General features: G+C 48.4%; 1 protein-coding gene across 1 annotated transcript in view; it reads right to left on the bottom strand.

The window, feature by feature from the left end:
- Positions 1-12,302, bottom strand: part of NEK11 (NIMA related kinase 11) — a 426,840-nt gene that overhangs the window by 163,203 nt on the left and 251,335 nt on the right. Inside the window, exon 9 of the mRNA XM_088463785.1 lies at positions 8,997-9,085. Coding sequence (XP_088319911.1) covers positions 8,997-9,085 — 89 coding nt within the window. The remainder of the gene's footprint in view (positions 1-8,996; positions 9,086-12,302) is intronic.

Genomic DNA, 12,302 nt, shown 5'->3' with positions numbered 1-12,302 from the left:
GGCAGCCACCGCCCTAGGGTGTTGGGGATAGCCCCGGGCTATCAGTCTAGGCCTGGGGTGCACTGGAGAGGGGTACCCCTTTATTGGGGGGGTACCCAACTCCCCAGGATCCCCGGCCTGGACTGACTAGCGGTCAGGGATAATGCTTTGGCCGGGGAAACCGGTGAAAGGTTTTCCCTGGCTGTGGCATTATCCCCCCGCTAGAAAGAGTTTGGTGCTGGTTTTGGAATTTTCAGGGGACCCCTACTCGTTTTGTCCCCTGATTTTCCAGAACCAGGACCAGCTCAACAAAGCCCTGTGCTGGTTCTTAATATACAGGGGCCCCCTACACATTTTGTCCCCTGTATTTTTAGAACCAGAACAGGCTTTATAAAGTCTGGGGCTAGTTATGCTTTTGGGGAGGGGATGCACGTCCTTTTTTTTTAAATCACTCACAGAAGCCATCACGGATCTCACTGATTTGAGATGGCTTCTGTAAAACTTGCACCTTTTAATGCTAGTCGCAATAAAAGGTGTCAGTTTACATAGGGAAAAACTCGCCTAAACTCGCAAATGCAATAGCCTCGAACTGAAAAGTTCGCAGGCTATTGAATTTGCGAGTTCAGTACAAACTCGCACTTTTTAAAAGTGCGAGAAAGTGCGAGTTTGTACTGTTACTAAAACTGACGACATATTACATTTGGCCCATGGTCTCTAAACGGAGCTACCCATAATTGAGTTTTAACAAACGTTTTCAACTTATTTATATTGTGGATTCATACATCTTTATTGACATTCTTTTGGATACACTTATTTGGAACACGTGTCTAAACGGAGCCATCTATTTATACTGTGGATTCTCATATATATATATATATATATATATATATATATATGTAATGTAGAAAGTGATAGCAGCGGCACTCCTTAGTAATAAATCAATAAACAGATGAAGTTCTAAACTTCTTTACTTCAACGTTTCAATCTTTTGGATTTTCTTCCTGACGAAAATCCAAAAGATTGAAACGTTGAAGTAAAGAAGTTTAGAACTTCATCTGTTTATTGATTTATTACTAAGGAGTGCCGCTGCTATCACTTTCTACATTATAGTTTTTTGTTACTTGCGGAGGGCACCCGAAAATCACTGACTGAGGAGGAGTGCCAAGCTTTATGCCATTTATATATATATGTATATATATATATATATATATATATATATATATATATATATGGAACACTTTTTATGGAGTGCAATTATCCAAAGGAACCCTCAAAAATCAAAGGAGTTTCCTTTTTTATTTATTTTTTTCTGTTGTGGATATCTCATCTTATATCATATATTTTATCAATATTTATACATTATTTGTACAATTTTATGATGATTTTGCTAAATGTTGTATGTTTATATGTTGTTTAGGACCAAAAGGGTCAGTATACCATGTTATGCTAAATAAGTATTGTTAACTTTTTCTTTTCAAAGATTTGGGCACATTTTTAATCATTTATATATCCATACCTATACAGCGCTGTCTATATATCTTGCTATTTATTGTTTTCTTTTGGCTTGCTACCACATTAGACAGCTGCGTGAGGTAAATTAACTTTATTGACTCTGTTCAGCACCAGTGGCTACTGTTTTGTAATTATCTACTGCTGCACAGTAGTGTCACTTAGTCACCGGGCAGTAATGCCCCTTATTCATATTACACCGCACAGTAATTCCCCTTATTCACATTAACTCGCACAGTAGTGGCCCTTATTCACATTACACCGCAGAGTAGTGCCCCATATGCACATTACACTGCACAGTAGTGCCCATTATTCACATTACACCGCACAGTAGTGTCCCTTAGTTACTTAACGTCAGACAGTGGTGCCCCTTATTCACGTTATGCCACACAGTAAAACCCATACACCTTATGCCACAGAGAGCCCATTCACGCTATACCACACAGTACAGTAGTACTCCTTATAACACATTATACCACACAGTAGTGCCCCTTATAAAGAATGATGCCATACAGTAATGCCCCTTATAACACAGTAATGCCACACAGTAATTCCCCTTATAACACAGTAATGTCACACAGTAATGCCCCTTATAACACTGTAATGTCACACAATAATTCCCATTATAACACATTATGCCACACAGCTCTCCCCCTGACACCATAACCCTCACAGTAGTGGATATATCCCCTTCTGTTGATGTACCCTGATGTTATCAGTTACTATCCATCTTCATTCGTTACTATCCACATGGATATAGAAGAGAATTATAAACCTGTGGTGAGCAAAGCGAGCCACCGTGCCCGAAGCCTATCCCTCACACAGCTCTCCTCCTGACACCATGTCCCTCGGACAAAGCTCTCCCCCTGACACCATCTCCCTCAAACAGCTCTCCCCCCTGACACACCATCTCCCTCACACAGCTCTCCCACTGACACACCATCTCCCTCACACAGCTCTCCACTTGACACCCCATCTCCCTCACACAGCTCTCCCCCTGACACCATCTCCCTCACACAGCTCTCCCCCTGACACCATCTCCCTCACACAGCTCTCCCACTGACACACCATCTTCCTCACACAGCTCTCCCACTGACACATCATCTTCCTCACACAGCTCTGCCCTTCACGCCCCATCTCCCTCACACAGATCCCCCCTGATACACCATCTCCCTCACACAGCTCTCCCCGACACCATCTCCCTCACACAGCTCTGCCCCTGAAACACCATCTCCCTCACACATCTCTCCTACTGACACACCATCTTCCTCACACAGCTGTATATTTCTGCAGTAGTGTAACTGAAAGGTGCAAAATGCATTGCATTAAAAAGTATAAGGATGAGATAACAAAAAAACAGTTTTCAGGCACTATTAGACAGACAGGGAGTGATTCTGAGCTGAACGCTATATCGATGTCAGACACAGTTGAGTAATTTTTTGGTAATGCGAATGCATCTAAGTCGCACCGAGCATGTCCCGATTATGGGGGTGATTCAGTACTGGACAGAATTGAAGAGCTGCAGGTAATAACACCCCCTGCTGCATTTGCGATCTCAGCACTGCGACTGAGGTCGCAGGCTGGGATAACCATCGCGAACATCGGTCGCTATGGTGGACGGCCTGGGGCGCCGGCCAGCTGAGTAAGCCTCAGCTTACCCAGGCTGGCTGGCTTGTGAGGCCAGGAAACTGCCCCTGGCCTTGCCACTCTTGGAAAATGGGATTGACATGCCCCTGGGGCCAGGTACGCCGGCCTTCCCCACCCCGGCTCCTCTTCTTAAATGCCTCTGCCTGTCAATCAGGCAGAGGCATAGAAGGGGCTGCGTGCAATTTTGCAGGACATGTTCTGCACATTAGCAGAATGGGTCTTTTGCACATGCAGATTCCTGATAATTGGGAATCTGCGTTCAGCATTGCACTAGTAGTGTATTCAGAATGTAGTGGGCATTCCTAAGTAGTAACTGGGTGGTGACAGGGAGGTGGCTATTCAGACAGAGATAAACTGTCTTATGTGAGTGTTATGAGCATGCTGCTGAAGTGTTTATGGGCCTAATTCAGAGACAGAAGTTATTCTGATGTTTATGCAAATGGCCAATGTATTACTTTTATATTTGCAAAGTAATTGACAGTCAGGACCTGTTTGTGGGCAGTAACGGGGGGTTGCAACTGAAACACAGGCGTGCTGCGACTGTTTTCTTGGCATGTCTCCAGTGGCGGGCTGGGCTGGGGGACAGGGTGCCATGTGCTCCCCGGGCTGCAGCGCCATGCGTGCCGTGGGCAGTCTGTGTCTCTGTGACACAGCTGCACCACGCATGTAGCGCTGACCGGACGGAGTTCGGTCAGCGCTACACAGTGACTGACAAACACACAGCCGCCAGCGCCGGCAACTGTGTGTTTGTGTTGAGTGGCAGCCAATGAGAGTCTGTCAGACTCTCACTGACTGCTGCCGCGCCCACTGCAGGAGCCGCTCCATCTTCTGGCTCCTTCAGTGGGTAATGGGAGAGAGTCATAATGTCTCTCCCATAATGCAGAGTGGCCCGGCCCGGGAGGACAAACGGAGGAGCGAATGGCGGACATGATTCAGGTAAGTGGTTTTTTTTTCTTATTACGTGTGTCTACCGCACTACAAGGGGGGGAGCACTATTGGGGGCACTACAAGGGGGGTGGGGACTACAACTGGGGGCACTACAAGGGGGAGACCACTACTGGGGGCACTACAAGGGGGGGACTACTACTGGAGGCACTACAAGGGGGAGGGCACTACTGGGGGCACTACAAGGTGGGGACTACTACTTGTGGCACTACAAGGGGGAGAGCACTACTGGGGGCACTACAAGGGGGAGAGCACTACTGGGAGCACTACAAGGGGGAGAGCACTACTGGGTCCTACCAGGGGGAGAGCACAACTGGGGGCACTACAAGGGGGGGACTACTACTGGTGGCACTGTATAGGGGGTACCACTACTGGGGGCACTATATAAGGGGCTTACTACTGGGGGCACAAGGGGCACTGCACAGGGGGGACCACTAGTGGGGGCAGTATATAAGGGGCTTACTACTGCGGGCACAAGTGGAACTGTACAGGGTGGACCACTACTTGGGGCATTGTATAAGGGGCACTGCATAGGGGGATCACTACTGGGGGCACTACTGGAGGCCTGCATAAGGGGGTCCTCTCCTGGGGCACATGGGGCACTGCATATGGGCACCACTACAGAGGGCTTCCCCTAATCTTTATTTTTACTTTACATTAATTCCATATGGACCTGCCTCCTCCCTGGAACACTTGATGGGGGGGGCGCCGTAGCACTCACGTGCTCCAGGCACCCTGGCTACACGCTACTCCTCTGCCAGGGTCACCTGCATGCATTTGCCCCCCAGGCTAAAAGTTGCCAGCCAGCCCCTGCATGTCTCCCACACATCTCAGTCCTGACGGCCATTCTAATCATAGGGTTTCTCAGAACTTTGATAATTGACTGATCTGCATCCCATGCTGCGTCTTTGTAGACAGGGCCTGATTCAGCAAGGAACGCACAGGAGAGGACACACGCACTTGGTTGATGTTTTCCATACTCCGCATGCATCGCATTGCATGTTCGCAACCTACCCAGTGCGATCGGGTAAGCGTACGCAGACTACACACAGCGTGTATGCAGACCCCTTCCGATATTGATTAACAGGAAGTGCCGTTTGTGGGTGGTGACGGGGGGTGGTCGGGCGAACACAGGCGTGCCTGTGCATTGGGACGCCATTTTAGGGGCGTCCATAATTAAGCCAGTGTGGCGACGCACACAGTGATGAGACTCTGTGCACACAGGAAGCTGCCAAGATTCTGCGCGAGGTCTGGTCAACCACTATTATGCAAATGTGGTCGATGGTTCTCGATGTAACCGATATTTACGCTATCTTGCATTCTGATCAGGCTTTGAGTAAAGGGAGATGGGCGGTTTAATATGGAACTGGGAGTCTGCATCTTGAGCTGCGGTCTCCGTGCGTATGCATTGATTAGCATATTCTTGCAGCAGCTGGGTGCATGCGTCTGCTAGCGTGTGTTCCTTGCTGAATCAGGCCCACAGTTGCTTAGATTTGTAAAGCGCTAGTGGGCATCTCAATTCAAATCCCAGTGGCTGTGACATTTGCATATTTTCACACAGCTGCTGCGTACAGAGATACAGATGTTAGTGTTTATATCAACTGTCATTAACTGACGTAAGTTTTATCAGCACTTAATTTTATTACATCAATTCTGCACTGCCACCAGTTATGTAAGATACAGTAGAAAGTTTTTTAAGATCCATCTTAATAAGTTGACTTGGAGCAAAAGGCTAGAGAGAATGCATGCTGGATGTACAATATTTAGTTAAACACAAACAATTTTGCAAATACTACAAATTATTAGGCTCAATAATGTAGAAAATTTAATATGTAATAATGGGATGCAGTCAGGAAGCCGACGGTCGCAATGCCGACCGCCGGCTTCCCGACTGTCAAATCCCGGCAAGGTACTAATGACAGGCGTCGAAATCCTGACGCCTGTCATTAGACCTATGCTGGGAGCCCGACACCCGGCATACTGATCGAAGGTAAGCCGGACAGCCACGGGGGAGGAGGGTCAGGTTAGGGCTCCTGGGGGGGAATTAGGGTCAGGTACCCCCCCGGGAGGGTTAGTGTTAGGCACACCCAGGGGAAGGTTAGGGTTAGACACCCCCCAGGAGACTTAAGTTTAGGCTGCGAGGGAGGGGGTTTAGGTTTAGGCACTTAGAGGGGGGTTAGGGTTAGGCACTTTGGGGGGAGGTTAGGGTTAGGCACCCCTAAAGGAGGGTTAGGGTAGGGAATTAGGTTAGTGGTACTTACCTATATTAGCAGTCGGGATCTTCACCCCTGCTGGGTTTCCGCTGTCGGGATTTAACTCATACTGATTCCGTAATAATATGCTTTAGTGTTTACTTTCTCTTTAATTCCAATACATTGACAAATAGGGGCCTGATTCTGAGTAGCACGCAAAAGCGCACGAAGCAGCATCTATTGGCGGTTGCCCATCTGCAACTTTATGCAACTGCTACTAGAAACTCTTTCCCTAGTGTATATCCGTTCAGCCAAATGTGCAAGGACTGAGAAGCCCACTTTTAGCGTATTGTACGCTGTAATACCGATTGGTGCCTCCTTATACTACCATTGGTTGCACCACTGAAATTTGCACCAGCCCTAATGCAGTTGTAGTTTCTCTGTTTGACTACATCCTACTTTGCCTGCACCTGTGCATCTGGAAACGCAGTCTGCGACAATCCCATAACACACCCACGTTTGCGTGCACTGCTAGCCACCTCCCAGTCACTGTCCAGGAACGCCCATCACTTTACCGCCAACTATCTGAAACTGTCTGTCCCGATCACGTACACTCTGTGTTCATACAAGCGCAGTTGCAAAAAACATCGCTCAACTACGTGAACATCGGCATTGTGTGCAACTCATAATCAAGCCCAATGTGTGGCTAGGGGGCCTATTCAGCATAACTTAAAATTCGATGGAGGTAATTAGGTTGAGAACTCACATGGAGTTCTACCTAATTACCAGAGGAATTCATCATTCCTCCTCTCCATAACTATCTATTTCGAAAAGTTGTAATTTTTGCGATGACAGCTTTTCAGGAAATAGATAGTTTTCCCTATCTACTCTAACTTACCGCAGCTGGAATCTGTGCTGCGCATGCGCTGTTACATTCGTAAAACCAGCGCATGCGCAACACTGCCTACAGCTGCGGTAATTTTGTGTGTGTGTCCCCAACCTCCCCCTCTCCCCTCTGCATACCTCCCCCCCTGTCCCTGACTTACCTGCCCATTGCAGCGCCTCCGGCTCTGGTGGCTGTTCTGACACGTGTTCTCCCAGCAGACCACAGTACAGTTTAGAAAAAAAAAAACATTTTTTTTCTAAACTTTATTGTGTTCTGCTGGGAGAATACAGTGGACGCTCGCTACAAGAGTATGTAAATTAGGGTAAGTGACGTCAAGGCAGGGCGCTCACACGGCAAGGCATAATCACGCCCACTATGTCTTGGTGAGTGATCACTTTGTGTATGCCGACGCCCACCAGCCTGTCTTAAGACGCCCACTTCGCACGTCATCTCCAGGAAGTGTTTGAAACCATCGGTACATCGGAATCGCAGACCATACCCTACCGCAAGCACTGCGAGCACTTCAGTGTAAAAAGCAGCCAGGTGACGAGTCCTATGACGCTGGCTGTTAATTATGCACGCCTCTGAAACGGTGTTAAGAATTACAGGCACGCCTGCGTTCGCACCTCCCCCCGTTTCCAGTGGCCAGCCCCTGTTACCACCCACAAACGGCTTGACCTGTCACACATTCTGCTGGGCTGACTATGCTGGTGGAGCGAGGGCTTCCCGATCACTCGTTCTAGTTGGCGCACGCGCAATACGATGCATACGCGGAGTTCAAAACATCGCTTGTTCCGAGCGATCGCTTGCTAGCAAACGGGTCTGAATCAGGCCCAGTGTCCAAGCAGCCACCGGAGCCAGAGGAGGGACCAGAGCGACGGAGGAAGACGCCGGGGGACCTGCCCAGCTGAAAGCAGGTAAGTGTCACCTGCTATTCACCACCTCACAGTGGCGGATAGTAACTCCATCAAATTCCGAAAATACATAATTTTCAGAATTTGATGAATACCATAATTTCCATATCCCCATACTAATGTATGGGGAGTGTGGAAATTAACGCAGAGGGACTTAACCAGGAGATATCAGTGATCTCTTCATGAATACTAAAATAACGGTAATTAAGGAAAATGTCCTTAAAAACTTTGGGCCTGATTCAGAGCCGTTCGCTATTTGCGGTCGTTCGTTCAAAAACAAGGGGTGGCTAATCAAATGATCCGTTCGCAAATTGCAGTCTGTTCACACCTCTAAGTCTGAACGAGCGAGCAAAACATACGCTTGTTTATTTGTTAAAAACGCCCCCTGGCCGCTCGCACCATACGTCATGTCCGCTATTTATTAGATTAATCGAGTACATCGACCAGCGTATGAACTGCTCGCTATTCTTGTGGTTGGTTTTTGCTACCACAATCTTGCGAGCAGTTCTGGCTATAAAATAACCCAGTGACGTGGTCAATGACGCTGCAGTATTAATTATGCACACCCATAAAACGCCCGTTTTGACCTTTAAGCACGCCTGCGTTCTGATCTCCACTCCCCGTTTTCAAGCACCTTCCCCTGTTACCACCCACATACGCCTCATTCTGTCACTCAAAATAGCAGGCATTCGCTATATTGCGAGCACATGAATTTCGGCCGCACTGACTGATTCGCGCATGCATATAACGATCCGTACGCATGCGCAGATGTGCGAACATCGCTCGGAACGAGCGTACTGCCGCTAGCGAGTGGCTCTGAATGAGGGCCTTTATTTTAGTGTTGAAGAATAGGCCCCTAAGTGTTTTCATTCTTCTGCCAATTGGTTAGAGAGTGCAAGGGGATTGTTATTTCTTTATACTTACACAGCATTTCTAATTTGGTCAGCTTCTTTCTGGCAGATTATTGTTTTGTCATCTTGTAGCATAGATCCATATAGTTTCCACTGTACTTTCTATAAACAAAACACAGAAAACTCAATGCAATAAATACTTAACTTATACAACAGATAAAGGACACTGAAGGAAAAAGTTATTGATTACTTCCTGAAGTTAGCTCGAAGGCTGACAATTAAGCTTGAGGGACATTAACCATGAGTGTTGCCAGTTTTAGGCCCGTGTTTTAGGCCCGTGGGTGGGGGCAGGGTTTTTTGCTGCAAGTTGCGGCTAGCATATTGAGTAGGGGGTGGCTGCTGCTGCACGCTCTAGACGGGGTAGGCCGCCTTCCTCAGCGCCCCCTGCTGGCCCAATATTGCCAGGCCCCCCATCTTTGTCTTGGCCTCCCGCTGTCAGTCAGGCAGTCTTGCTGCCTATGGCCACATCTGATGTGGCCCATGCTTCTATAACTGGCCCCATGGTTTTGACTGGAGCACATAGAGGTGTTCAGGCAGTTAGCAGGGTTAAGCCCCCAAAGTCCGTGCTAGTTCCAATGTTAGGATGGCGGGTCAGCCCATTGGCGCTTGTGTCAGCATTTGGCCTTCCCCCCTGCATAGAGCTCGGCAGTCATGTGTTCAGCAGGCTCGGTTGCTCCCTAGTCGGCTGTACACCTGTGCCGCCTCGGTACCACCTACATCGCCCCAGTAGCCCCTGCTTTGTTGGCAAATTACTCAGACTCTAGTAAGCCATTGACCATGCTATGTATGCTGGCATCTTTGGTTGGAGCATTGCCACAGTCTTAGTCTCCGCTGCCCTCTCAGGTTCCTGCGCAGCTGGGCCCTTTGGCTGCCCAGCTCCTCTCTGCACTGGGCATCCAGAACCCCATTTTTCCCGCCTCCTCCGGTTTCTCCTACACCTTTGCCTGTTATGTTTTTTGCAGCCCCTATGTCTGCTGGTGTTGCTGCCGTTCCTGCAGGTACCCCTTCAACTGCCATGTTGAAAGAGCTGGATACAGCAAGCAATATGTTGGCTGCTGGCGCCTGTTCCGGTCCTCCCAATGAGTTTGTTGCGCCTGCTCATAAGGGTGGTAAGCGGATGTGTTCCTCGTCCTCTTCGTCCAGCTCGGATACAGATAGCTCGAGGGATAGAGGCAGGAAATGATCATGTCGCCGCCGCTGTTCCTGCCGTCGGTCCAGGTGATCACACTCATTTAGTGAGGATAGTTTGGTTTCCCCGGGGGTGTCTAAGGGTGGAGTGGTGCACTGTGATAATACGGCGGTACTTAGAGGTCTGCATTGGAGTATTCATGACGGGATTTACAAGGCACATATGTTAATGTTTTATGCCTTTACGACAAAGCTTAAAAGGATTTCAGGGCAGCAAAGCGACGCGTGGGTATGGGGAGGAGGCGTACTGCTCATACTATAATTGGCAGGTGGGTTTCTTTATATTTGTGGCGTGCTATATGGAAACCCGCCCCTCAGGAACACTGGAATGTCGTTGGGTATCTCCACTTGATGCATTCTATATTTCATTCTGTGAGTAACTCTTCTTTTAGGAAATATGACAAGGAATTCCGGTGTAAGCAGTCGGGATCCTCAATCATCGATTTTGGCTAGAGGGGACTCAGATGGCCCCCGCCCCAAGGCTTCTGCAAACTCAACCGTTGCTCAACACTGGACGGTGCTTCAGCAGTTCCAGCTGCAAGGCAGGAGCTTGTTGCAGGTTCCAGCATGCATGCCTTTAAAATGGAGGGCCTCATCCTGCAAAGGATTGCTTTGTACCAAATCTGGTACCACCCCTGGCCATCCAACTGCCAGTGGTGGATCTAAGTAAGGCAACATCCCCCATACGCCTCATTCATATGTTGCGCTGGCTACGGCTGTAGCCGTAGCCATAGGGAGTTGGCTGGATTTTTGTATTGGGGTTTTTTCACGACGGGTTTCGTTTGCCGATCTCTGGACGTTTCTCACAGCTTCCCAAAAATTTTAAGTCTGCGTCGGAGCTGAAGCACAAAGTGTTTGCGAAAGTCGTGAAAGAGGTAGAGCTTGGAAGGATGGCAGGTCTTCCCCCCCCTTCCTTTGGTGGGCCTGGTTCTCTCTCCTGTGTGCGTCGTCCCCAAGAAGGAGCTGGGTAAATTTAGGCTCATTCAGTACCTGTCTTACCCGTATGTATCCTCAGTCGATGACGCTATTCCTTCAGAAATGTGTCATGTGTAGTATCAGTCCTTCGACCAGGCTTTGGAGCTGTTTCAGGCATCTGGCCCAGGATCCTTGTTGGCTAAGGTTGATGTGTAATCAGCTTTCCGCCTATTGCCCCTACACCTGGATTCTTTTAGATCAATGGTTTTTTTTCGCCTGCAGGATGGTTTATACATAGAAAAATGCTTGCCTATGGGCTGTTCCATATCGTGCGCCTCTTTTGAGCATTTCAGTACGTTCCTGCATTGGTGTGTTGTTACTGGCACAGGGGAAGCTAGGGTGGCTCACTACTTTGACGATTTCCTGTGCATTGGTCCAGCTGATTCCCCTTGCTGCGATAACCTTCTACTTTCAATGCAGTCATTGTTTGCCTTTTTCGGGGTCCCTGTTGTGAGCGAGACAACGGAAAGGCCTGTTACGCAGCATTCCTTCTTGGGTATCAAGATTGATACCATGGTGGGTTGCAGTCGTCTTCCCTGGGACAAATTAGACAAGTTATGTGGGTCGATTGTGGTTGCATTAGGCGTGGGTAAACTCACCCTGCTTCAGGTGCAGTCCATGCTATGGCTTTTTCCACTTTGCCTGCAGGCTCATTCCCATGGGAAGGATCTTTTGCCGGAGATTGGAAAGGTATATTACAGGCGTCCTCTGCCCCCATTATTTTGTACATTTATCGGTAGAGATTAAGTGCCACTTGCGAGTTTGGAATATGTTCCTTTCCCAGTTCAACAAAGTGTGTCTCTGTCCTGCCCCATCCTGCAGTAACACTCAGCTGCAACTTTTTACTGACGCTGCTAGCACGACTGGCTTGTAGCTAACCTCAACGGTTCGTGGTGTGCTGCACCTTGACCGTTGACATGGGCTGGTGGGCTGTGTAGGGATTCACAAATAACATGCTGTTGCTTGAGCTGTTCCCCATTGTGGTTGCTTTAGAACTTTAGGAGGACCGCTTGAGGAACGCTAGAATAATTTTGGTGCAACAACCTGTGCATAATGCATGCGATGAACCGTTCGTCCTCTCTTCCGGTTGTTCGTTTGCTAGCAAGACTTGTTCTGCATTGCCTGCTGCTTAATGTCCATTTTGTTGGCAGGCATG

The sequence above is a fragment of the Taudactylus pleione genome, unplaced genomic scaffold (genome assembly GCF_031769625.1).
Source record: "Taudactylus pleione unplaced genomic scaffold, aTauple2 ptg000053l, whole genome shotgun sequence".
Classification (NCBI taxonomy): Eukaryota; Metazoa; Chordata; class Amphibia; order Anura; family Myobatrachidae; genus Taudactylus; species Taudactylus pleione.
The sequence above is the reverse complement of the archived record's forward strand: the minus strand, read 5'-3'. Positions and strand labels throughout refer to the sequence as shown.